Source organism: Alosa pseudoharengus, unplaced genomic scaffold (genome assembly GCF_046254945.1).
Source record: "Alosa pseudoharengus isolate Yale_2024_CS ecotype anadromous, Long Island Sound unplaced genomic scaffold, YU_APseudo_1.1 YU_APseudo_1.1_scf_4, whole genome shotgun sequence".
Taxonomy (NCBI): Eukaryota; Metazoa; Chordata; class Actinopteri; order Clupeiformes; family Clupeidae; genus Alosa; species Alosa pseudoharengus.
The window spans coordinates 24,055,331-24,082,943 of NW_027468774.1; the positions used below are offsets into that span (position 1 = coordinate 24,055,331).

At 44.0% G+C, this 27,613-nt stretch overlaps 3 protein-coding genes across 5 annotated transcripts; all 3 read right to left on the reverse strand.

Moving 5' to 3' along the window:
* Positions 1-670: 670 nt before the first annotated feature.
* On the reverse strand, positions 671-2,765 carry LOC143102849 (uncharacterized). Its single transcript, XM_076266663.1, has 3 exons — positions 2,675-2,765; positions 1,029-2,429; positions 671-750 (listed from the first exon to the last, which is right to left on the reverse strand). Exons 1-3 carry the CDS (start codon positions 2,763-2,765, stop codon positions 671-673), a joined length of 1,572 nt encoding a protein of 523 aa, XP_076122778.1.
* Positions 2,766-6,181: 3,416 nt separating this feature from the next.
* nol12 (nucleolar protein 12) lies at positions 6,182-8,390 on the reverse strand. The gene is made up of 6 exons (XM_076266858.1): positions 8,215-8,390; positions 7,834-7,939; positions 7,692-7,740; positions 7,452-7,594; positions 7,100-7,194; positions 6,182-6,842 (listed from the first exon to the last, which is right to left on the reverse strand). The coding sequence occupies exons 1-6, from the start codon at positions 8,313-8,315 to the stop codon at positions 6,650-6,652; spliced, it is 687 nt and encodes a 228-aa protein (XP_076122973.1). The 5' UTR covers positions 8,316-8,390; the 3' UTR covers positions 6,182-6,649.
* Positions 8,391-9,359: 969 nt separating this feature from the next.
* srebf2 (sterol regulatory element binding transcription factor 2) lies at positions 9,360-27,335 on the reverse strand. 3 transcript variants are annotated; one of them, XM_076265429.1, is made up of 19 exons: positions 27,052-27,335; positions 20,748-21,323; positions 20,470-20,615; positions 19,957-20,109; positions 19,515-19,814; positions 19,244-19,358; positions 18,994-19,145; positions 18,406-18,622; positions 17,945-18,120; positions 17,286-17,535; positions 16,996-17,165; positions 16,336-16,507; positions 15,995-16,112; positions 15,437-15,546; positions 14,836-14,968; positions 14,256-14,427; positions 12,774-12,947; positions 12,398-12,512; positions 9,360-11,964 (listed from the first exon to the last, which is right to left on the reverse strand). In XM_076265429.1, exons 1-19 carry the CDS (start codon positions 27,140-27,142, stop codon positions 11,753-11,755), a joined length of 3,552 nt encoding a protein of 1,183 aa, XP_076121544.1. In that variant the 5' UTR covers positions 27,143-27,335; the 3' UTR covers positions 9,360-11,752. The 3 variants fall into 3 exon arrangements, with proteins under 3 accessions (XP_076121544.1, XP_076121545.1, XP_076121543.1); XM_076265430.1 differs by having other exon boundaries at positions 19,515-19,790; positions 20,455-20,615; XM_076265428.1 differs by having other exon boundaries at positions 20,455-20,615.
* Between the last annotated feature and the right edge of the window lie 278 nt (positions 27,336-27,613).

Sequence of the window (27,613 nt, forward strand, 5' to 3'; positions counted from 1 at the left end):
CTTGTTGAATCCAGTGGATCCCCCGGAAAGGTGACTAGACTCAGTGGAATCCATGGAACTCTGGGAGGAAGTCAGCCTGCGCATCTGGGGCGACTGGCTGCGGTTTTGGCCTGATGACTTCCTTGCCTCTGGAGTGTGGCTACGATGTTCGGTGACATGCCTGCTGCTGCTGCTGCTCCTGCTCCTGTTCCCAGTTCTGCCATTTCCCAAGACAGCAGTAGATGGCCTCGGAGAACGTTCAAGTGGCCTATTTTCTGAGATCTTCCTTGAAGGGGAGGGGCTACGGGAGATTGGCGGACTACAGAGCGAACGAGAGGAACCTCTCCAGGAACCGGGAGAAGGATTCAAATCTGACCTACCATGGCTGTTCACTGTTTTTTTTGTGTATGTAGAAGTGACGTTAGTTCTAGAATCATAGCTCATTGTCTTCTGCAGCGCTGACTGGCTAGAGGTGTCAGTGCCTCTTTTGTTAGGAGAAGAACTCCTACTGTTACGGCCAGATATACTTCTGGAGCTGTCAGTCTCAGATTTTCGTTGAAGTGATTGGCGAGGGGTGTCATAGCCCCTTCTAGAGGGAGAGGGGCTACGACTATTGTGGCCTTGGCAGTGTATTGGGCGACTTGTCTCAGTAAAGCGCAGTACTGATTGGCTTGAAGTGTCATAACCTTTTCTAGAAGGCGATGAACTGCGACTCAGGGAGCTTGCAGTCTCGTTTTTGTGTTTTATAGATGGTCTTGTAGTGTCCAGGCCCTTTACAGATGTTGGGGGACTATCACGTCCATACGAGGAGCTTATTTTCTCAGTCTTTTGTAAAAAAGACTGACCTTTTTGATCAAAGCTTGTTCTTGTAGGTGATGCATTTCTTCTATCGAAGCCATAAGCATTTGAACTGTGACTCAGGGAGCTTGCAGTCTCGTTTTTGTGTTTTATAGATGGTCTTGTAGTGTCCAGGCCCTTTATAGATGTTGGGGGACTATCACGTCCATATGAGGAGCTTATTTTCTCAGTCTTTTGTAAAAAAGACTGACCTTTTTGATCAAAGCTTGTTCTTGTAGGTGATGCATTTCTTCTATCGAAGCCATAAGCATTTGAACTGCGACTCAGGGAGCTTGCAGTCTCGTTTTTGTGTTTTATAGATGGTCTTGTAGTGTCCAGGCCCTTTATAGATGTTGGGGGACTATCACGTCCATATGAGGAGCTTATTTTCTCAGTCTTTTGTAAAAAAGACTGACCTTTTTGATCAAAGCTTGTTCTTGTAGGTGATGCATTTCTTCTATCGAAGCCATAAGCATTTGAACTGCGACTCAGGGAGCTTGCAGTCTCGTTTTTGTGTTTTATAGGTGGTCTTGTAGTGTCCAGGCCCTTTCTAGATGTTGGGGGACTATCACGTCCATACGAGGAGCTTTTTTTCTCAGTCTTTTGTAAAAAAGACTGACCTTTTTGATCAAAGCTTGTTCTTGTAGGTGATGCATTTCTTCTATCGAAGCCATAAGCATTTGAGGAACTTCTTGTGTCACTCTTTCGAAGCATAGATTGGCTGGAGGTATCATAGCTCCTTCTTGAAGGTGAGGAACTTTTTGTATAATGACCATGGCCACTAAGGACTCCATTTGTCTCACTTTTACGCAACATAGATTGGCCAGGGGTGTCATAGCCCTTCCTAGAAGGAGAGGAACTACGACTGGGAAGTCCACGCGAAGCTAAAGAAGTGGTCGACTCAGCCTTGCGCAAGGACCCTCTCAGGTCTGCGTAAGAGCTGGAGGGAGATTTTGAGCCCACAGAGCTTGCGATTGACTTGAAGTTTTTCTGGGCACCCCCCGAATCTAAACCTCTTCCATAGGAATTCCGAGAGGAGGGACTCCTAGATCTTTGATCGAGGCCTTGGGTGAAAGCACTCGATCCGAAGCTCCGGCTATTCAGTGACGCTAAAGACTCACTCTGCTTGAATGAGGAAGTTCCCCGAGCAGGAGAAGAAGAGCGAGACAGGCTAGAGCCCCTCCTGGACTGTTGCTGTGATGCAGAGTATGCTGGTGGGGACTTTGCTCTGGAGTTTGAGCCACTGAAACCCCTGCGGTTTGAGGCAAAGGATTCGGCCTGCTTGAAAGGAGTGGGGCTTGGGGATCTGGGACCAACTTGTGCCTCGACTTCGATACTTCGTTCCAGTGGAGTTGGTTCAGGTAGAGGGCACTCCTCTAGGTAATCTTGGTTTTGCAACTCAGACGCCCGTCTGTGTGAGGCTACTCCCAGATCAGGGTTTCTAAATGGGATGGTGTCCTTTGGCTCTGGGCTTCGAGTGTTTGGAATGGGATGTCCCCTCTCAGAATGTCTGTAAGGAGCTGGGGGGCTTTGGGCACGGGATGAGCGGATGCCTCCTGCCTTCCCAAGAGAGAAGTAACCGCTTTCTCGATCTCGATCTCCTCTGGAGCCAACTAGGGTAAAAGAAAGATTAAAATTTTGCTACAAAAGTCTACTGCATAGCTGTTAAGTATGTAGGCAACAGAACTCCATCAATGTGTATACATCACAAGACAAGAATACAGTCCAAAACAGAGTTGAAGTCATTGTTACTCTACAAACAGAACCACAAGTATGATTGTGAGTGATGTCAGCAAAGATCGAATGATCCATCAGACAGTAATCCGATCTGAAAGACTGGCTAAGTGGTATACTCTACCAGAGTGTTGACCAAAGCTGTCCCTGCTCTGGGACTCCTCCATCCATGCCCGAGGGTTGGGCCTGTGGGGCGGTGGGTCCAAACGGGTCATGCTTGAGTGAGCTGATCTACTATGAACAGGGTGATAGTTGTCGTCTGCACTCACTGAGTAAAAGAAGTCCGGATAGTCACAGTAGTCCTGACTGACAAGAGAAATTATGAAGAACAAGGCAGATTTGTCAAGTTCAACAAGTAGGTGCATATCTTCACAAATGGATTAATCAGATTTAAAAAGTCGAGTCAAGTCAGTTTATTTGTATAGTTAAAAACAACCTGAGGTGGACCAAAGTGCTTTTTCACAGTAAAAAGTGACAGTACACAGTAAAAAGTGACAGTACACAGTAAAAAGTGAGTACAGTAATTAACAAATAACATTAAAGGTAAAAGAACACATATGAACACACCTAAAAACTCCTGAAGGCAGAGAAAAACTAAATGTGCACTTCAAGACACACAGCCCCTAGAGGATGACTAGATCCATGTATCTAACAAGTAAACCGTTTGTGTGGTTATTTAGAATAGGTCCCTTATACCTGTCTGTGCTGTCTTCGTCGTCGTCTCCGTCACAGAGGTAGAGTTGACAGTCAGGACTCAGTATGTGCAGTGAGCTCTCCTCATAGCCCCTCTGACCCCCACTGACGTCACAGTAGCTGCTTACCACGGACTGGGCATCAGAGTCCTCCTGACAGGTCAACAACCAAACATCAAGAAATAAGCATTAGACAAACCCCCATTTGGCCCGTGAGTATTTGAAATGAATAGCTTGGCTTATGGGTCGTTGGTCATTTGAATGCAATGATAACCAACTACCAGTAGATAAATATAAAACAATATTCAGGAATTATTTGTTAATATTTTGGAAGAGCAAGTTGAATTCCTTGCAACAGTCAACCATGTATTGTACATTAGTCTACTAAATTGGTTACAGTATACAGCAAAAACAAAAATACTACTTCTAACTATACAGTATATTGCACAAAATAAAAATCTAAGTAAAAAGCACAATTACCCCAGCACAGTGCGAGCTTCAGAAATACACTCCAGCGGTACAATCCTCTGTCCGGGTCTTCCACTATTTCTACACCTCTTGCTAACACACTCATACATGTCTTCGACTCGATTAGGGTTACACTCAACCTACTGTAATTCAAACCTAGATGGTGGTTCTCCTCATCACTATTTCATGGCAGTCCTTTTTTTTTTTTCTTCGCCCATTCTTATACGAACACATTTTTTAATCAAATTTAAGTTCTTGCATGATTAAGCTTGAAAAAAAATAAATGCATGTAATTGCCAAATCTAAATAATCTCTGATAGCATATTTTCTTTCCCACAATGTGCTAGTGTTTCTTCCTATGGCACTGAAGAAGCAGAAATTTTGTTTTAATTGGATTATGTTGTTGAGATCAGGGAGCCACATTATTAATTGATAATCAATGTTTGAGATGTAAAGTTCTCTTGATCAGGCCTACACACTGATATTCAGTGTGTTGGCTAAACCCAGTGCTTTCTGTTCTCTACTAATGCATATTGTGTTACCCATGATTCCCAAAAGGGCAGTACATGATCTCCATTCATTAATTTATAATAGGAGCAGCACACATTCACCACAGCCCTGGTCTTAGTCTCTCTCTGTCTCACTTCTCTGTTTCTCTTGGTGCTCCACCCTGCTTCGGTTCTAACTTAATACATGAAGTTAACATGTGAGAGGTCATTCTCAAAGAAGCCATCATAGGAAACATCTGTTTATGCACAACATTGTCTCCTCTTTCTCTTATCAGGTCACTGTTTTCTGAACAACATCCATTCTGAAGTTACAGTTTATTATTACGTTACCGCAGCAATGGGATCCATCACTTCCACAACTTTATGTATCATTCATTCTAATCCTCGTCTGATCTTCAATGTCTACAACCGTCTCACCTATCACAGTGACATGAGTTAGCCTGAATCCGTCTGATGGAGTTAAGTCCTGTTACACAATCCTCACCCCTCCTTACTCTCGTTTCTTACCTTGGCGCTTGAATCCTTCTCCTCTGACACTGGCTGTGGTCCTGGGCTCAAGTCTGTGCCAGGGCTCACCTGTGGCACTGCGTCTGTGCCAGTGTGCAGGTGTTTCTGCCGCAGGCAGTCGTGGCAGCGGGAGGAGTCGAAGATGTTGGGCTGGAACTTGGGACAGATGAGGTTGTCGCCGGAGAGTGGCATGGTGTGTCCGGAGGGGGCATACACTCACACATTGCACCCCTTTCAACACTTCAATTAGGGGACAGAAGTTACTATTCACAGTCTAAGCATTAGCCAATTACTTAATAAAGGTTCAGTAGTGAGTACTTTAAACTCCATCATACCTCATCAAAGGTATAAGTATAGTATATAAGTATATATTCTATACTTATACCTTTGATGAATTATGATGGAGTTTAAAGTACATGCAAATGTGCCCTTCATAAACTATGAGCAATGTAAACAGACATCTTGAATATTACAGACAGGACCCGAAGAAGGACAACATAGGAACTCAATAGCAGCCTAAGGGATTTTTTAGAATGCCACTTTCATGCTCCACAGTGATACAAAGCTCCCTGGTGTGACAAACACTGAGAATTGATGAAAACATAGTCCTTCCCAGGTACAGTTACTTAGTAGTAGCCTATCTTTGACGAAACAGTTAGACTAAGTGAAACTAACCACAAGGACAGTGAAATGCAATACTGTCTGTGATATCAGAATACTCCTTCCAATATGAGAAAAGGCACCACTTAAAGCGTCACATTATTTTGCCCATTCAGATTAATTAGCAGTTTACCAAAACTGTTGAATAATTACCTCACAATTAATCACAACTACAAATGTAACCAATACATTAGGTATAGATTTCCTTCATTAATTATTTGCTAACAAAGCTAATTTTCATATACAGAAAAAGAAGACAGTAGGCCTACCAAATTTTGTTGTCCCGTCTTCAGTTTAATGAAGAATTTGGCATTAGAAGGCACAGAATGAAGTGTCCATCAGACCCCTGACACATGCCTCTTCTTTACGCTCATTTAAACCCCCAGGGCTTATTCACACTCACACACATCCCATTGGCTGCTTCAACAATGGATGAAACTAAGGCACTGTAGTCCTCCATTTTGGATCTGCTTAAAGCATCACAGAAGCTGACCATATGGTGTGATATGAGCCAACATGGCACCAGTGGCATGACAGTCCCACAAAGATGTATTAAATATCATCTGCTTTAGAAAGCGAAATGAAGAAGTTAGTAAGCAGATGGCATGCGGAGGCTCAACTTTAAATAAATCAACACTTGAGCTTCATGAGACCGGTTTGACTGTTTTTTTTCAACAACATACTCCCATGTACACTAAAAACCGTTGTATCAAATGTGAATTAAATGTGTGTTTTCTACCAGTTCTGAAGAGACAAAATAAGAAGAAAAAGAGACAATGTCCAACAATAACAAGATGTGGCAAGAAAATTATGTAATTTTTATTTTGTATTTACACCATTACTTTTCTATGTACACTATTACGTTTTAGTTGCAAAACATCGAATAGAAAAATGTCCTGTACATCAAAAACAGAAAATGACAATCCTTTTGATCGATTTTCCAGATAGAGTTCACTCCATTCTACAATTTAAACACAATGGTAGTGCTACTTCCTTGACAGTTAACATGTGAACTGACAGGGAAAAGGATGTAGATTAAATGAATGCACCAAGTCACAAAATGGCTTTAAAACACTGCTGTCAACTTCATGGTAGTTCCCATTCTCTATTCCGTTGGTCAACGCCCTCACCTTTCAATACTATGATTGTAAACAAGTGTGCCCATTTCTTAAATAACTTTAAAAACCCGATTCAACTTCTTTTGTCGTCCATCACAGAAGTTCAGCGGCAAGCGTGTCCCTGGTGCATAGCCCATCCACACAGTTACTCTCTGTCCTGGCCCCTTTTGCCTGTTCGCCTGCGTCTCTGCGTCTTGGTGGTTTTTGTCAGACGCCGTTTGTTGTTGCTGCCAGTTAAGTTCACTCGACCCTGTCCTTTGTCTTCCTGCTTCCCTTTCCGTTTGTGCTTCTGTGGTTGCTTGGTTAACATGTTCAGCGAGGCTGAGAGTGACTTGATCCTGCACAGGAAATGGGTACTTGGTGAGAGGAGGGAACAACTTGGAATACATGCATGTATGTTTGTTGAATGAACCATGTCCACTATATATCTGACCACTATATATTTAAGATCTGCAGTATTGACTGCAAACAGAAGATAATAGTGGGGTTTTAGCCATACTGGTCAACAGATTTTATTGTAGCCAAGGAGTGTCCTTGACAAACAAATAGAACATTCACATGTAAGTAATGGAGATGTTAACTGAATCCTACTAACTTTTTAGAGAGCAAAGGCTTGCCGGCTTTCTTGGGAAGTGACTTCACAGCATCCTTCTCCTCAGTCTGCTCCTCTGCATCACTGCCATCTTCATCCTATTATAGAAGATATTTCAGCATTACCTCACCAGACTGAACTTGACAGTTAGTGTACTGTATTCAAGTGCATTTAGCAGTAGGTTGTAAAATGCATGATGTATTTAACATGTTAAGAACGTTTATGATGAGCTACGCTACAGGAGACAATGATGTTGGCAGGTCAACTGTGACAAACAAGTTATTAATCATGGTGAAATTTGACATCAACTAAAATGTACCCCTTTTAAAAACCATCCTCCTGAAAAGACTTGTACCTGATGGGCATCCATGCCAAGCAGGTAAGATTTTGTTAGATCAAGGTCACTAATGGTTGTCACAGTAACTGTGTGGTTGGGATGATCATATTGGACAGATTCTGTTGTACCAGTAATTGCGTCCTCCAATTCGTCAGCATCATCTTGAGCCAAGGAAGAAAAAATCAATTTCAGTGATGTATCCAGGATTATACACAGTAACATTTTGTGGGGGTAATATTCACTTTTAAGATCACTTACCAAGAGCTTCCTTTCTCTCTTGCAGCATCTTCAAATACTCTTTGTGTCGCTATGGAGAGAGGTTCTCGAAGGTTAACAGGTCTATTCACTTACACAAAAACAACCATTAAGAACAGCAGGGTTGTCTTCATAGTCCACTTACATCTTCCCTGACCCTTTTCTGCTCCTCTTTCAACTTCTGCTTTATCTCCTCAACAGCTGCTTTCCTCCTCTCAATTTTCCTCTTGTGAAAACCAGTTAGAAAGTCCCTGCAAAGAAAGGTGGAACGTTCAATTGACTTGATCCTTGCATGCCTAGATAGTAGAATCCAAAATCACGTTACGCCAAATTCAACATTAGCGTTATTGTCAACAGCATTGGCTGTAAAGAATTTTCGAGTAATATTAATCAGTTTTAAAGATGTCACTGTCATATTGAAAAAGATAGCTACTTTGGCTAAGACTAAAGTTAGGCACCCATAACCTGGAAAACAATATTCACTTTATAGCATGGCTAGCGAGAGTAGGCTAGTCGTATAACTTACTGTCGATTTTTCTCGTCGAACATTACGATACATTTATTCTCCCTCTTTTTAGATCCAGGTTTATGTTTAGAGCCTTTACTGAATTTTCCGTTCTTCCCCATTGTAAATAATGGTTGAAATGTTAACCACACGTGGATTTCCTAGCTCTGATAGCCTCAGAACTCTTTGAAACTAACTTCCGGTATGTGTGTGAACTTTATTTGGGTCCGGCATGAAAATGAAAATTATTACAGACGTTCCGGTACTTATTACCCAATGAGCTTTTGATGAGTCAACTCATCTTCAACTGTACATCGTGTGTCTTTGTCGATGACAAACTGATGCTTTGTCCTAACTCTTGGTTTATTTAATGCAGTATCACTTATAAAATTGCAGCTTTGGTTTTTACTTACAAGATAATAACAGCATATTTTCCATATTATTTGGCCAGGCCTGTCTCCACTGTTAACCTGTTTGATGCACTGTATTCTTTAATCTGTTTTTCAGTTCATTTTATTTGTACTCAAGCAGTTCTGTTATTTTACACCACCGTACTCCTTTTTTGCCATTCTTCACTTTGAGAATCTTAATTCTAAGAGACCAAGTTGATGGTGTCCACCTTTCATCCAGACAGGCGCCTGCACCCGTAAAGTATAAGTATATACTTTTTTGATCCCGTGAGGGAAATTTGGTCTATGCATTTAACCCAATCGGTGAATTAGTGGAACACAAACAGCACACAGTGAACACACAGTGAGGTGAAGCACACACTAATCCCGGCGCAGTGAGCTGCCTGCTACAACGGCGGCGCTCGGGGAGCAGTGAGGGGTTAGGTGCCTTGCTCAAGGGCACTTCAGCCGCGGCCCACTGGTCGGGGCTCGAACCGGCAACCCTCCGGTTACAAGTCCAGAGTGCTAACCAGTGGGCCACGGCTGCCCAAAAAAATGTAAAGCATGCCAATATCCAAGCAGAAATAGCAGCATCATCAGTTTCTCTTTGGTATTAAATGGAGGCATGTATTATATCATATCTTATGTTCTCTTTTTGTTTTGTCGGCAAATCAATTCATACTGAGAGTTAAACATACCTTTCTGAAACATCAGAAGGCCATGTTTGATGCATTGTATTATCATTGAAGATGAAAAGAAAATACTCTCACTACGGTCCAAGGTCATCTGCAGTTTTATTAAAAAACAAACTTCAAACATCAAAAATCCAAACAATAAACACAAACAGAGAAAGAGAGGGAGGGAAAGTTTGTAACATGATCTTCCATTAAAGGGCTGTTGGGAAACAGCACTAAGCAATCCCATACAGCCATTGGTCATTCCAATTACTTCAGGATAAAACTTAAAGCTGTCTGGGTGATGTACAGAAAAGACACCCAACCAATGTCACATGGAAATTGTGCCTCAGTTTAAAACCAGTTTAAAAGCGTACAATATTGTTTTGCGGTTTAAAAAATATCATATTTATGCAGGCAATATGAAGCAGAATATCTAAGCAACTTTTCAGTTACCCTATTCATTCTCCTTCCTTCATACCCACCTGATTCTATTACATCATCAGTAAAACTAAAGTTTGAACTGTGAGAGGAATAGGGTGCCCATTATGAACAGATGCATTACAGCTCTTTAAATAACAGAATAACTCACAAAACACAAAATGGAAACACCGACAAAAATAATCTATCCAACGAGTCCAGAATTAAAAACGAATATAAGAGCCCATTGTGGACAATCTTTTCAAAATGAAACAAATAAGAGCTATAACAAAAATATAGAGATAATTACGTTTCAAGGCCATGAAGCTGAAGCTGTGGAGTTATGGTTAACCCATCCAATCCTGCCAGATAGCATTGTGGCCAAAGCTCCGTCATGACTACTTCATGTTTTTGCACACTAGCAGATGGTCAGTGTCATTTCCCATTTTAAGTTCATGTATTCAGACCATTATGTACATATAACATATAAAATGTTCTAGAATGATGTCTGACCGGCTGATCATTTCTCTCGTGGCTCACGTGGGGGACAACAGGCTACTAAACTCCCTATTAAGTCTAACTTTGGTCTCTACACGGCTATATACAATGTATATATACAAAACATGACTGAGCTCTGTGTGTTTATTTGTACACATAGGCGTGTTTATATGAGTCTGATGTCAAAACTCTGATGCTTGGGACCATTGATTTATGATATTCAAGGTCACTGAACCCTCTACTGATAAATTAAGTACAAACATTTACATACCATACGAATTGCACTATATGCTTCATTGGGTGTTTTACCTATCCACTCTACTATAATTCACCATTACAACACACTCAATGGCCAACTGGTTGTTCAGTACTGCAGTTCCAGCACACTGTTCAGGCGTTGCGTAGTAAATGAGGTAGGTACAAACTGATTCTACACAAGCAGTCCTGTGAGAGGCCTTGCGTTTTCTAAGGAGCGTGGTGTTGTGGAGCTCAGCAAAGGTCTAGAGGGCTTTGTTTCCTTCAAAGCCCTTTGGTGGTCAAGAGGAGAAGAAAGTTAAGATGGATGTCCTTCTAATCCTTTAACAAACAAACAGTTACTGTGGGTATTGAGTTCCTACTGTTGGTCCGGTATTTGTATGTTGGTCGCGGTTGGTGGCAGCATTTAGCAATAAAAATAAGATTTGATTTGAAGAAGTAACTTCTGGGCATAATGTCTGGCTTATTGATTCTTGTTTTGTTTTGTTTTGATTTTCAAATCCAGAGGAAAAATGGACTATATGGTGTTTGCGAGGTGAAAGATGTCGTCAGAAAGATTAAATAATTGAGAAAAGGTTGAAGAAATGGACAAAAACAGACAGTGAGAGAAAGAGACTACACAGTGTGCACACTAAACCTGCAATCTGAGGAGGTTGTTCCCTTTACCTGCAAAACCCCAAGATACCTCTCCTCCTCTCTATGGTCAAAGTGGCCACAGAGAGCCAACTGCACGTTGTGACAACATCCATCTTGTGTTTGTGTGTGTGTGTGTGTGTGTGTGTGTGTGCGTGTGCGTGCAGTTTTTCCAGTGTGAGGTCTGGCTCATAAATAACTTGTGAAAAGCCACGGCAACAAGGTTGAGGTGTTGCCCGAGGGTCAACGAGAGATAATGTTCTCCTCTATAGAGCACAGAGAACAGATAGGTCTGCAACAGGGCAATAAAAGAATGGAAAAAGTGAGATGATCTATAAAAATACAGAGAAATCATGAAAATTTCTCAACGCATGTGTCTAAATATGATCAGCTCGGTTTGTATTCTATTGGTGAATAAAAGTAGAGTCTACAGTCTATTTGTGTGTGTGTGTGTGTGTGTGTGTGTGTGTGTGTGTGTGTGTGTGTGTGTGTGTGGCTAAAATATACAGTGCTTAAAATGAACACATAAACATATTTGCGGGCTGTGAATGAAAATGAATGGCTACTAAGCTTTTCCCTATTCAAATGTGCCACTGTAGAGCAGATGGCTAATCTGGTGTCTGTGGCATTTGGGCAAGTTGACGGCAACTCCCTTTCAGAGGAGCCCCAGGACTGATCAGGGACCAGGCCTCAGGAGGCGGCGATGGTGGTGCCCCCGCCCAGGCGTAACAGGATCTGCTGGCAGTCCTGCACCGAGCGCCGGTCGCCAACACGCTCCAGCGTGCGCTTGGCCTCGGCCAGCAGGCGGGCGCGGTGCCCAGGCGGCGTCAGCAGGGGAAGAGGGAGGTGACGGCACGCCAGCAGGATGGCATGGGCGCGCTCACGCTCTCCCAGGATGCCCTCTGAAAGAGGCAAAGAGGGAGAGGAGGGGAGAAGTTCAGAACGAGAAGTAACACTACCCGTGGCTGACCTACTAGCACTCAGCTGTAACTATGGCAGTTTTGTTTCTGCAACTTTTGTTTACATCCCTTTCTGCATTTTCTCTAGGTACTCATGCAGTTCAGTCCATCATGAGACCATGTGTGTACCATATAATCTGTGGTAAGACGAGTGTTGTCAGTGGGTCCTCTTATCTAAGCTGTGGCTAAAATGGTGGCCAAGAGTGTGCATTCACAAATGTGTCTTCGTAAGAGAAGAATGGTTGGTATTGTTTGCATGAGTGTGTCTGGTTCTCTCTCTTTGTGTGTGTGTGTGTGTGTGTGTGTGTGTGTGTGTGTGCGCACACGTGTACTGTGTTACTGGTGTGGACAGGACGACGTGTGTGTATATTCTCACCTGCAGCTGGTCCAGAGTTTTGCGGGCGGCGTCGTAGGCTGTGCTCCAGCAGCTGGTGTGTGCGGGTTGGACTCGCTCCAGCCATCAGTCTCACTGTGGTCTCATGCAGGAACACCTGAAACAGCACCCACCCAGGAGTTGACAAAGGCAAAAACAGACATGCACTCCACAAATACAGTGCATGAATGTATGCAGAAGCTTCTGTCATAACAGTATTGTATCTGGGCATGTAAACAGTGGTTATACCGATTTGATAAGGACAGGCTTGAAATGGCTACCAAGCATAAGGGGCACATTCCATTTACCAATTCCTACACCCTTCCCAATACACACACACACAAATGTAACAATTGATCACAAAAGGCGACTTTCCCACCTTGTGCTGGGCCTGACGGTAGCACTGTCCCAGTCTACGCAGGGAGCTCAGGTCTCTCTGGAAGCCAGCCAACTGGGAGCCGAGAGCAGGGCCCGACTCCCCATTGGAGCTGCCGCGCTGCCACACGTTGGTTCGCAGGGTCAGCAAGAGGTCACACACCAGAAGCTCCACCCCCTGAAGTAAGAGTACACAAAGGGCATGTGAGAACTCTGTACTGTGAGGCACCATGGGGTGTGTTATGTGTCAGCAGGTGGTGTTGATCGTATTTTGTGTCTGTGTGTGCGTGTGCGTGTGTGTGTGTGTTGAGAGGAGGGTATCACAGGCACGGGCAGACTTTAGGGGGGGCCTCTGTGTTGCACTGCAGACACATTGCACTGGGTCGCAGGATCATGCAATGCAACTACAATGCACCACAGCCACCCCCAACCACCCAGAGTACATTTCATAGTGCGAACACAAACATACACTGACACAAAGACACACGCATACACGGGCAAGCCCGAAATGGTGTGTGTCTGAAATGGTGAACATACACTGTGTGTGTATTTATGTATGAGTCTGCATGTTTGTTTTTTATGTACCTCTTCAAATATGACCTTCACTGTATACAAGAAAAGGCACAACAATGAAAAGTGGGCGGTTCAAAATAAATAGGGTATGAAAGTAACTGCATAGGTGGCTTATGGGTAACTGCAATCCAAAGGCTCTCTGTAAGCCATGCAATATGTACTTTCAACAAAGTTGGGATTCTGTTCATAACTTCAGCATAGAGCCTCTGACCAACAGTCTCCCAGAAGTCAGCTTTCTGTTTTCATGATGAATTCTGACTCATGTTAGCCTAGAAATCTAGACGCACCCTAGCGGCAGCAAATTACATTTGCTGCCAGGGCTAGTCTAGCAACTCTCCATTGGCTTGTGAGTGCGAAAAATTAAACTTCTATCAGGCCAATCAAATCGTGTATAGAGTCGTTAGGCAGGCTTAACATAATGATTGATGGCAGAGTTGCAGGTTTGGCTTGAATTCCCTGCTACTTGAAAACAAATAAGATGGATGTTGCTGTTGGCGAACAGTGTGACACAAGTTAAGCTTTTATTAAGTTGGCAAAAGTTTGAACTAGCCAACTAGCTCCGCTGGTGGGAAACGCATGGGACTCATAGCGCTGTCCTATTGCGTGCAGAGGGTATTTGAAAGACAACCGATTATCCCGCCCCTCAGACTGAGCACTGCGAACGGTGAGTGCCCAGACCCTACATTTTAATGTGGGTCTGGCTCGTCAGGCTAGACTCATGTGACTCTACCCTCAGAATTCTGTGGAACATGGAGTGATGTGTGAAAATGCCTCTGGGGACATTAAATAAAAGAATCTATCTATGTATGCTCGGTGTCAGACCAAGCTGAACATCAACATGACAAGGTTCCTTTGTGTACATTATAAGTGCTCAGCGATGTGTGAAATGAGCAGTGTACTGGGCGTGACTCACCTTGTTGAGCCAGGTGGCCGACTGGGCGAGCTGCACGGAGATGCTCGCCCGCAGGTAGGCACTGGAGCGCTCGCAGTGGGCCAGACAGGCGCCCACGCCCTCCCCCTTCTGTGGGCTCAGGCTCACCTGCACGGCCTTGCACAGCTGCTGCACGGCCTTGGGCAGGGGGTGGCTGTGAGGGGCAAGAGAACATACACCGTCATGCACACATCCAGAACTACACATAGAGAAGTGCTGTTCATCTATGCACAGCAGTCTGTGTAAGGCACAGAGAGAGAGAGAGAGAGAGAGAGAGACAATAGAGCAGAGGACAGCTACATGTGATGAGATCCAACACTTGCCAAATAACAAGAGCAAACACACACACACACACACACACACACACACACACACACACACACACACACACACACACACACACACACACACACACACACACACACACACACACACACACACACACACACACACACACACACACACACACACACACACACACACACACACACACACACACACACACACACACACACACACACACACACACACACACACACACACACACACACACACAACGTACTCGAGTGTGTGCAGTGCTCTGGGGACCCGTTCAGCCTCAGCCAGTAACGACCTGACAGCTGCATCATCACCCTGCAGCCAGTGAACCGCAGCCTTCAAGACCAGCACCCACCAGCGGCACACAGGGTCTCCCACTGAGAAGCACAGGGGCAAAGATAGACACACACATGAGTCATGGACAAGACACAGAGAAAGAAAACACATAATATTAAATAAGGTGGATTAAGTATGTGGTATCATAAATATTACCTAACATTACCTAATTTCTAACATTCCAAACCATTACTAGCCATATTTTCCATGACCGGCTCACCAGATTTATCTGATCACACTGACCAGCGGCAGACGGCAGATTTCTATCCCAGATTCCTATTCCTAATTCCTATTGAGCTTGGTTCAACTTTCAAAGTGTAACGCGAGCATAGACTGTTCATGTAACTTAGGAACAAGATAGAACTTCTTTTGAAATATTATGGTCTGAGCGTCACGTTGCGCTTTACCGCTGCCACTTTGTTATTTCCAATGTGATCGCCGCCTAATAGTCTGCACAGAAAGAGTAGTAGGATAGTTGTGTTGATAGCAAATGAAGTACGGGGCTGCACCTGGTGTTGTGTTTTGATTGGGCAGTGCTGGGAAGGAGGCCGAGGTGGCGGGGGACTCTTCAGTGCAGCTGGTCAGCAGCTGGAGGAACTCCAGAGTGCTAGAGAACTCCCTGTGGGTCAACAGGGAAGGAATTGTTCATGAGGTCGGAAAATACACGCGTACCGTCACATTCACGGAGAATGATCACAATGCCACTGAAATGAAGCAGTTTTATCCTTAAAAAGACAATTAAAAAGGACTGATTGGTGCAAATTAATGGGAGAAAATGAAGGAACAGTAGTATGTTGGTGCGCACATCCAAGGCAGGTGCTGGACAAAAAGTGCTAGGCTATCAAAGAGTGGATTGTCCGCACACTTGCTCCCATCAGGAATTTTTATTGACGGGTGAAAATCAATAAAAATTCCTGATGGGAGCAAGTGTGCGGACAATCCACTCTTTGATAGAAAATGAAGGAACTAAATAAAACTGGATAAAATCAAACGGGATAAAATATTTAGCAAAAAGCTAGAGCAGAAAATGAAAAGGAAAGTTGAAGGAAGACACTGAAGCATCGTACCCAGAGTCATCTTTGCATTTGTTGGCCTCAGAGTCGCTGTTGGGCTGGTTAAGGGAGTGGACAGCCCTCTCCAGAAGCCGCTCACAGAAGCAGCAGTGCAGCTGGGCGATGGGGTCCACTGGAGGACAGAAAGAGGGGAGACAAGAGGAATGAGCGGACCAAGGGACACACAATTACTCATACCACACCATGCACAATGATAACGAAAAGGCAAACAAATCGAAATGCCTAAATGGCTTTTGCCAAACAATTTTTAATGTAAATTTTTCATTTTCGTTTTGTTTTCATTAAATATGTAAGCCAATTATTTTTGCACACCTGGAAACACTGTGTATGCTTACCTTGGTCTCTCTGGGACGTGTAGACTCCCTCGTGACTCTCCGACTTCACTGACCAATCACAGCTCAGGAAGAACTGCCTGCCCAATGGGGTGAAGAGCCAGCGCAGTCCATCAGGGATGGGCTTCCCGTCTGATTGGCTGGCCACATTCTCAGCCCGGTTCAGCAGATAGCCCTGCACCACAGGGAGAGAGAGACAGGTGGGTTAGAGTGAACTCTCTAAAGAGCTGTTAGGGGAGACTAACTTCCATGAAGACAGAAATAACCACAAAAATAACATGAAACAAAGTGGAACAACCAGCTAGCAAACAAACTAAAACAAAGTCGGGGATATGATTTGTGTATGGCTTTGGCTTCATAATGCACCCTAGTGGCCTAGAGCTACACTAAATACCTTTAACAATTATAAAACAAAAAAGCTTGGCTTAGCCAAAAATCACTGCCATGAAATTAACACTACAATATTACAGTATAGCTTTGACAACACAGTAATCAAAAGAAAAAAAAAGATGTGAAATCATTGGGTCAAAAAGCCTTAGATAAAGCAAGTCCCTACAGTATATGCAGAAGAACAAAACACAGCAGAGAGGACAGAAGTAAGTAGGTCTCCGGAGGATACCAGAGAGGACTGGAGGCAGTTAGAGACTGAAGATGGGCACTCACAGGGAGGCAGGACAGGTGGTGGCCCAGTGCGGTGCGGAGGGCAGTGGCGGCGGTGACGTACATCTGTGCCAGCTGGGTGGCGGGCATCTTCCCCTGGGCGCTCTCGCTCAGGTTCACGGCGCTCAGGGACAGAGACAGGGCCCTGAGGCTGTTGCCCTCGGCCAGTTTACCTACAAACACAGAGCGAGGCGTTTTAAACAACTAGTCCACTTCCTGCAGGTGTACTGTCCACACAGTGGTGTACACTCAAAAGTGTTAAAACTCAACGGTGTTAAAACTTCCATGCTCACCTGTAAGTTGGAGCTGGCTCAGTCGGTGGTAGACCAGAGCTGCATCGCGAGCACTGGTCTGAGACTCCTCCCCCTCGTGTCTGCCACCAACCTGGCGCACGAGCCATCCCAAGGGGGTGGGCCTATGGAGACAGTAGCGAATCAAGTTCCAGGAGAGAGAGCAGGCGAGGTCCAGTCTGCTGGTGGGAAGAGCTCTGGATAAGATGGACAGGCAGGTCTCGAGGCTGGTGACTGCAGCAGAGTAATTACCCTGAGGGCACGCGCACACACACGCGCGCGCACACACACGCACACGCACACGCACACACACGCACACGCACACACACACACACACACACACACACACACACACACACACACACACACACACACACACACACACACACACACACACACACACACACACACACACACACACACACACACACACACACACACACACACACACACACACACACACACACACACACACACACACAGAAAGAGACAGAGATGGGAGGTCAGTCTGATAACATTACAAAATAATCTGGTTATAAGGTTTGGCAAAGTATTTCCAAGCAATACAGAACTTGTGACTCAAGTTTTTAGAACAGCAGAGTAAAGAAAAGAGAAGAGATTTTGGAGTAAATCCATGTAACAGGCCAAGTGGTGAAACTCACCCTGTACAGATGAAGGTCGGCCTGCTTGCGGTGCCTCCAGAAGGACACTGATCTGGGTGAGTGGAGAGGGGTGACGGGCTCCCATAGGTAGAGCACCCGCGCACACCCCCACACTGCACCAATCCCACTCAGCGTCCACACCATCACCCATGGCAACAGACACCATAACCAGGAAGCTGCAGGATGGTGGCACAATATGAAAACTCAGTCTAACACATTTGAAGCATGCACCATGCCTTGCCTTGCTGCCAAATCTAGAATGCAATTTACTCCTCATCCATCCATACACACCTGTGTGAACCTGTCCCTATCTGGACTTGTGCTTGATATTATTACTTCAACTATGAATACACTTATGGTACTTTCCACCAACATAACAAGGGGTGATTAAACACCCTGAATGGCCAAGTGAATTTGTTCGAGCTGGTAAGTTAGCAGAACAAATATTTCACTGAACTCACCCAAGTTCTGTGTTGGAGAGAGTTCAATGCCAAAGAGAGTTCTGGTAGGTCCATGGCCGCCCGCCTCTGACCCCCAGCTGGGTCCGCCGTGAGCCTCTGAGCCCAGCAGGGCGGGCAGCGGGTTGAGGGAGAGGCAGAGGAAGGTGAGGGCGCACAGGAGAAGGCGGGAGCGGTCCATCACACCCACGGTGGACGGCGATTCTGGCTCACTCTTCAACTGAGGGTGCAGGGTCAGGGTGGGATGTAGAGCACACAGAAACAGAGGTGAGATGGCACAGAGCCAGATGAGGCCATCACACGCCTCACTCAATAGAATAATACAGTCAGAGAGGGCCTGTAAGCACTCTAGACTGGCAATTAACATGACATGACATGACATGACATTAGATAAAGTATTTGAATAATTATACTGTCTTGCAATAAAAAAATACATGTCCTTGGGGTAGACTCCGTCTACCAGGATATCCTAACATTATGACTTAATTGCACACCATAGGGAAATATATTATGTACTTGCCAAGGCCCTATTACAGCACTATAAGGCTACTGTTGTAGGCCCGAGGCCATAAAGAGAACCAGCCATCCTACCTGCTCGTGCTCCAGAAGAGGGCTGGCCGGCTCAGAGTCAATGCAGTAGGGGGAGAACTGGTCAGGGGAGCCAGAGCCTGAGTCAGAGGCTGGAGGAGACATCATCTGCAGCTCTGGCTTCATCTCTATATCTTCAGGCAGACACACCAACTCTGGGAGAGAGTGGAGCAGAGGTCAGAGGCTGGGCCTCAAGAGGGGTATAAAAACAAGTGGAACCTTATCAGTGGTCATGGAGGAGAAGGTGACATACTGTTCTTCTGGTTAGCCATCTTGAGGGTCAGGTTCTCCTGCCTCAGCTTGTGGTTGACCTGCTGCAAGTACTTGATGTAGTCGATGGCCTTGCGCAACACACCTGACTTGTGCATCTAGAGGAGATGAAAAGAGGACAAAAGAGGATTAAACAATATGCTTTAACAACACATATTCTGAAATGTCTTTAAAACGTACAATGTTTTACCCACAAGTATACTGAAATGCCCCCGAAACATGTAAATACTCAATATCTTATTATGGTGGCTTACCTTGGCATCATGCCCCATGACGAGGTCGCGGAGCTCAATGATCTTGTCGTTGATGGAGGAGCGGTACCTCTTCTCGATGATGTTGTGGGTGGTCCTGCGCTCGCCCTCTTTCACCACACCCCCAGGGCCCACCGTCACTGGCGAGCCATGCTCGATGCTCGGCCTGCTCTGAAGTCCACTCTGGGCGGTGCCTGATGACAGCTGCTTGATGGGCAGCTTGTCGCTGCTACCCATCATGACCGGCACAGTGGTCAGGATGTTGCTGCCCATCAGCGTCTGAGAAGAGGAAAAGAAAGAATGCTGTTTGAAGACAAGAGCAGAGTGTCATCAAGGGAACAGAAACAGGGTTAAGCCACGGACAAATGCAATGAGGCAGATGAGACGATATATGTTGGAGTAAAACAAACAAACACACAAACAAACAAACCAAAATGGTACATACCGGAACCTGAAGAGCAGTAGTTTGAATAGGGGTCGTAAGGGTGGTGATGCCAGTGGGGTTCTGCATGGTGGACAGCACCTGGGTTCCGTCAGGTTTTAGCGTCGTCAGAACCAGAGTGTCATTCTTCAAGATCTGGGGCTGATGGACCAGAACCTATGAGAGAAAGCGAGATTAGAAAAGAAATAATACCTATTTTAAAAGGAACAACAACAGCAAAATGGATACACAATCAATGGCTATCCTCAGGATATAATCAGAAATATACTCCCATATCTGACCTCTTACCAACTTAAAAAACCTTTTATAGGTAAAAAATTACACAGATTTTATTACAGCGATGTCTTTTGAGCAGATCATTATTATTATCAGCCATTAATTTAAGTGCCATTTTGAAACTTGCTAAACATAATTGTTGGATTTTTTGTCACTAAGGTAAATCTATGAAATCATAAATCATATAGGCCAGCCCTATTGTGAATGCAGCCACACAACACCTACTGGGACTTGTTGCACCTGTTGTTGCACTGTGTGCACAGCAGTGGGCGCTGTGGAGAGGGTCTGGATGGTCTGTCCTGATGGTGTCAGCAGGCGTTGATGCTGGATTGTCATTGGCTGCACTTGCGGTGATGTCACAATGCTCTGCATCTGTGGTTGGAGGACTGTGGGGAATGGGGGGGGCATTATACAACAGGGTTAGTGATGTGTGAAAACAAAGGTGCTTTAAGGTAATGAATAAGAAGAGATTAGGTTTATGACCATGGTCTGTATGGCAGAGTGTATTTAAGACTCACCCTGGAAGCCAGAAGTGGGGCTCTGGTGGCAGATGACGGGGTTCTGAATAAAACGAGATTGATTGGGGGCCGACGTGAACATCACCGTCTGCCCCTGCGTGTGCACGGGCACCGCCTGGTTGTGCACGGCCAGTGTCTGGGTCTGCACGGGGAAGCTCTGTGTCTGCATGGTGAGGGCTTGCGTGTGCATGGGGATGGCCTGCGTCTGCACCTGTATGGGCTGCATGGCCTGCTGCTGCTGCTGCTGGGGCTGGATGGCCTGGAGCTGCTGCTGGGGCCGAGGCTGCAGCAGGGGCGGCGTGCGCACCTGGGTCGCAGTCACCGTCTGCACCGGCGTCTGGGGCGGCGTGAGTGGGAGCGAGTGGGGCGGCAGCGTCGTGGCTGGCGTGACGGCCAGGGTGGTTTGGAACGTGGTGGCCTGGACCGTCTGAGGGGTTTGGGGGGTCGGAGGGGCAGCGGGGGCCTGGCGAGGGGTCTGCACCATCCCGTTCTGCACAGAGCCAGAGCCACCATTCATCTGGTCCTCAAAGAGGTCAGGGAAGTCCCCCACCTGGTTGCTGACAAACTGGAGCATTTCTGCAAGGACGGAAACAGATAGCACAAGGCCAAGATGAGGCTATGTCCTTGAGATACTGGCATTGAACCTTCCTAATCTATTGATCCACACTGAACCCAAGCAACTGTCAATGTGCTGATAACAGCATTATTTCATTTTCCAACTTAGTAATGTTTTTAACATTTCCCCTTACAGTGTTTCCCACAGAATTGGATTCAATTTGTGGGCGGGGGGGGGATGGGGGGGAGGGTATAGGTCTAATTGAGTGCCTGTCACTTTAAGACGTTTGAGGGAACCCTTGCAATTGTAACACAGTTGAAAGGCTGCTGATGTGTGGATGCCATTCATAACGTTTTCTACATAGTTAAAATAAAGGTTCGTACTTCTCCTTGGGACAAGCACTTTTGAATTTTGGAAAACACTTTTCCATTTACATCGGGATTTTGCAAACATTCAGTGTCAGTCAATAAAATGAGCCCTTCAACGAAATTGACAAGCAGCTGTAAGTAGGCTAAGCATGCTAAATTCGACATCCAAACAGTATTCTAACGTTAGCTTTGAGATACTGCTTGATTTCATAACTTAACTTAGTTTAGTCTCTTCAATGTAGCCTACTATGTTGTGATAAGACCTTAGCAGAGTTCACTTCAATGCAGCAGTTTTGAACAAATTTCCGCAGCATGGTCACGATGCTAAGTGGATTTAATAGCAATTTAGCCAGACGTCTTCTATGCAATGCTTCTATGTGGCAACAACAATCCTTCAACAATCGTGAATATTTTGTTAAATGCACATGCAGAGGAGTGGCAGCGTGCTATGAGAGAGAGCGGGGCGGGGCAAGGAAAGGCTGCGTGCGTAAAAAGCGCAGCTCAATGGCAATGCAAGGATTTGACCTTATATTTAATTTAAATTAAATTAAACATAGAATATTAATCTGTGGCGGCCGATTTTTATTTCGTGGCGCCCCGCCACAGATTAGTCATTGCAGAACCTGTTTGCACCTATAAAGAAAGGGTAGGGCACTTAACCTGAATAAGGGTGGGTCCTTCCATGTCAAATCAGAACAAATATCTGATTTTGATCAAAACTTTTCTGCATCACCAATGGGTCCCAAAACCAAGTACTATGTCTTCATCTTTTTTACCTTTGATATTGTTTCAGTTGTACAAATGATTTTGAAAGCCATGTTTGGACATTAATATATGAAAAGTATAACATTTTAACATTAACTAAATTATCTAACATTGAGCTACTTCGATATTTTCGATTTTCATGTTCCTACTAGTTACAATTTTAAAATACAATTTTAGTGCCATGAAAATGACCATATGAAAATGCAATCACACCTTGTTTGTTCCTTAATGTTCACATGATGATGCTGTTGATGCCATGTGTGTACAACAAATTACATAACCCCCTCAATATCACTCTTCCTGTCATTTTCTCTGAATCTAGGGCCTTATATAAGATCAGTAAGCAGACAGTACAAACTTCTAATGGTCAAGTCATACTGAAAACATGTTTGTCTTCCATCCAACACACTTTGGTCAGGCTAGGAAAACTACTTTCAAAGATATTAATGCCCATAAATGGCTTCAGAATAATGACATTTTGAGAATGTAATAAATAAATAAAAAAAAAAACATCCAAAAATAAAAACAATGGAATTGAAAAAAAGAGCTATATTTCAGGTGTTAGTTTTGGGACCTAAGCATTATTAGACAAACTTTGAAAAATTTGAGATGGTGCGGCAAACATTTTGCAGGATTCTGCTTGGCACGGACTGATCCAAAGGTGTGATCATGTGATTCTTTATTATCTGATGATTCAATGTGGTAATTAACTATGGGGAAGAAAGTGTTCACATACAGGTTAAGCTAAAAAAAATGCTACTTCAATTTTAAGTTTTGACTTTGGATATTTGACAACTTATGGTTTTATAGCAGCACATTTACATGTCTATTTTCCCCTTCAGTGGTGCACCTGTTACGCTGGTGGAGTCATCCATCTCTTCAATGAGACACATTCATCATGAGCAGCCAGTGCTCAGGAGTAAAACACTCAATAAAAGGGAACACTTGACAACTTCATGTAAAGCCTAGAAAGGACAAGCTCAAGCCTGTTTAAGGATTAAACAAACACCTTGACTTCAACTTTTTTGAGTAAACTATGTTGCCTCTTTTCCTTTGAGCCACTTTTCTCACGTGTAGAGGGACAGTGTGGGAGTATGACAAACATTCACCAAAAATGCAGACACACCCTGAGTCTCGTCCTCGCCTCTCAGCCCACAGACACACGCGCTGCGATCAACCCAGTTCCTGAGGCTGATAACCTAAAACGATTAGGCGAACACCTTCACGCTTCCTTTTTTATTTATTTTTTAACAACAGCATGTCCTTGAAGAGGAGCAGTAACAACGAGAAGGTCGGCGAAAGTGCAGTGCCAAGCTATAGGAACCTGAGGTGCTATCATAACACAATACATGGAGATTTACAACTCCGACCATGAGGAAAGAGCAGTGGTTAAGGTCATAGCTAGATGAGAGAGATAACTTATTAATAGTACCACAGATAAATAATAAAAATGAAATTGACAAAACAAAATGGATGGAAAGAGAGAAGCCCAGGACAAGGCAGAACAAGAAGAGCGTGAAAGAAAGAGTGTGAGAAAGAAAGTAGAGAACAATACGGCAAAAAGTAAATAGGTTTGAGCAGTTCCAAATAATAATGATGTAACACAATATACGGTTGTTATTTAAATGGCATGAAAGGTAACATATTTCACCGTCCTTTCAGGGGAGTTTTAGAGGGATCTGTTTCAGTTTTGGTGAAAGGAGGGAAACCGAAGGGACAATCCAAATGTCACTCTCAGTGCACACAGGCCCCTGGCTCTCAGCATAGAGAACAGCAGAACTAAATGTACTCATCAACACTACTGAATTTGTAACCTGCAAATTGATAACAATAATCAAATATACACTCCACTACCTTTCAGGGAACTGTACTTCAAAGTAGAGTACGGTAAACAAATGTTCCATATCACAACCTAAAGAGGAAGTTTGAGAACATAACCAATATGTGTGTAGCCTAATGTGCTGTAGACCATTTTGGGAATAACTGTTGAATCGAAACTGTGTGTGAACTGGGGGAGCATGATGCTATAGAAAATGAGGTCATGTTCCTGTCAACATGAGCATTTTATAACTAGCCTAGTCACCACTGCTAAACTTATCAGCAGCTTGTCAGAGGCTATAATGAAATGCTTACAAATTATTACAGCTTTCCAATTTCATTGATTAGCCAAGACCCACTGAAAATCTTTTGAAAGCTAGCATGTCATTAGTGAAAAACTTTTAAAAAGATGCCACACATCATGTTTCCAAAGGAACAACTTCAAAAAATGGGGAGGACAGTTGATAGCCAAACATTACAAAGAAATTAGACTTTTTTCTGACTGTAAAGACACAGTCATCACAGAAAGCACGAGAATTTCTTCTTCCCAACATATTCTCTGACAAAGCTGTGAAAACAAACGTCCCCACTGCGCAGGACAATACACAGAAGCATCCTGAGGCGGGGACCATCTGGGTAGGAGGGCATCACGGATCTATGTCAACACTACCCCCGCTCTCGCTCCCTCTCTAAACACACACACACATGCACGCACGCACACACACACACACACACATACATACACACACACACACACACACACACACACACACACGTGCACACACACACACACACATGCACACACACACACACACACTTACAAAGGGTGCAGCCTTGAACTAGTGCTCTCAACTTTGAGCAAAACGTGGACAAGGGGTAAGTAGATAGTGGTTGAGGCTGGGACCCTTATAATCATTCCCACTATAGCTTGCTGTGCAGAGGTGAACTGCTTGATCTGAGGAACTAGGTTGAACTATAACACACTTAACTTTGCTGAACTGATTGTTGTAAGGTGCATGGTCCCACCTATGCATTCACCTTATCAGTCAGGTCTGCAGACTCTATTCTGCATCTCCTTTAGCCATGGACTTTTAACACAAGGCTAAAAAGTAGCAGAGCAGAGCACCATGGGAGTCTGAGGCCACTGGTAGGGCCTCTAAGCAGCTCCTGCGCAGGAGACTCTTGAGGGGGCCCATCATGCATGAGCACAAAGGCATGAGACCCCCTCGGGGGAACAGTATCCTGGGCTGCATAGTTCAGGGATGTTACATAATCAGGACAACACAGCTCCCAGGTTACAAGGGAATGTTCCACAAATTAATATGGAGAGTATCAAAACCAATTGTGGAAACTCACACAGCAATCGGAATTATATCAGTCAATAAATTGTTTCCAAACACACCTACAACCATCATGAACTGTGCAAGTGCAAACCTGCAATGGCCTTACATGTCATTGCATTTGCCCCATTTCTTTTCCCACCCGATGTGTATCATCTGATTTAATGAAGAGGGTGTGCTGGTTATAAGCTTGGGTTAAACAATTGTTCAAGTCAGTTATCCTTTCAGCTGAACCCATCCAGTGTTTGGAGCTGGAGTATGTTGTGAATGGGCACAGCCTAATCTTCAGACACAAAGAGATTGCGTAACAGTAGTCAGTGGGAGCACTGGTTTTATCAGGACCCCGGTTGTCTACATTGTATGACAGAGAATCATCAATCCCTGGACATACCATTCGGTAAAATTCCCTTCAAATTGGAATCCGGTGACCTTGCCGGACAATTCTGCACATAAACCCACATCTTTTCACACTGAGCCAAGAGCATAAGTTGTTTTGACAAGAGGAGGACAGCGATGCAATCTCTTCTGTTGACTCGACACTTACTCGACCTAGGCTAACACAGGTTTTCAAACTATTCCAACAATAAAACCAATAAGGTCATGCATACATTTACTTCTCTCAAAAACATAGTCAGATGCACTGATAGACAAACAAAGGCTATACTGTATGTGCATAGGGTATTCTTTCAAAATCATTCACAGAAACTGAGTAGAATATAAAAGATGAGTAGAATACTGTATGAAATGCATGCACAGGGAGACATTTCCAAGATGACTAGCCTAATAGCACTTACTAATTCTTCAGTAATTTGCTGTGGTATGTCACATATTTTTGGGACTTCATAAAACTTACAATATGTGTGTCAACTGGTCACATATTCAGTTCTACCCATGAAATCATAACTCATAATAAACAAATATGATCATTAGGCTAGACACATTCCTTGTCAAACAACAAGTTGGAAATAAATGGGAAACGATGTGGCAATTACTGCAATTAATAATTAACGTTAGATGTCAAAATGTTTGTAATCGTGGTTAGCTAAGTCAGTCTAGTTACAAATCCTGCAAAAAGACTTTAGAAAGGAGCAGCCTTTTCATTTTTAGGATAGCTACATTTTAGAGGCAACATTTCTATTCTAAAATTTAAGAATTTTGGTAGGCTACAAATGTGGACAAGATTAAAACAATAACGCCAATGTAAACATTTGCCTGTTTTCATGAGTAATAGTAGTTCGACACATGCCTTGTAGCCCATGAAAGCTAATCTTAAGCCCTTCAAGCTACTTCAGAACAGAACCGAGTGATAAGTTACATCAGGGAAACCAAAAACTGACGCGAAGAGGATACAGAGCGGAAACATTAACCAGCCTCCGTCAACGTAAACTCAAACAAAATCCTTTTATTCCAATGTATTTCTACAATAAATAGTGAAGTGACAGTAAAACAATTCTCACCATCGATGTCCCCAAGTGTGAATTCATCACCAAGTTCTGCTAACGTTGGGTCCATGTTTTCCATGGAAGAAATATACTCTCCTCCGTCCATTCTTAGTTCACGCTCTCCCGGTTTTCACCGGGTATCACTTCAGAAATGGGTATCTTTATAATCTGCTTACAGGTAGGGTATTGCTGTATTGTTTACCCTATCGGGCCTGTCGGCTACCTAACAGTACGAAAACATTGATATTGTGGCTCAACGAGGTTGATTGCTACGTTAGTAGATCCATTTACAAATTGTAAGTGGCCATCTTGTTTTCCACTGGTGACGTCATTTACAAACACAAGTCTGTCAAGGAATTCACAGTCTGATTGGAGGAAATATAGCTGTTGTTGTCATAAGACCAGGCACCACTAACCAATCGAATGGTCCTCTTTGCCGTGGTCTGATAGTACGTCATTGATCAGAAGCTTTTCTAAAATTTGAATAGAACACACCCATTAATTTCATAGACATGTTGTAGGCTACTATCTTAAGGACTTTTCCAAATGCATTTTTATTATCTCATTTTACATATTC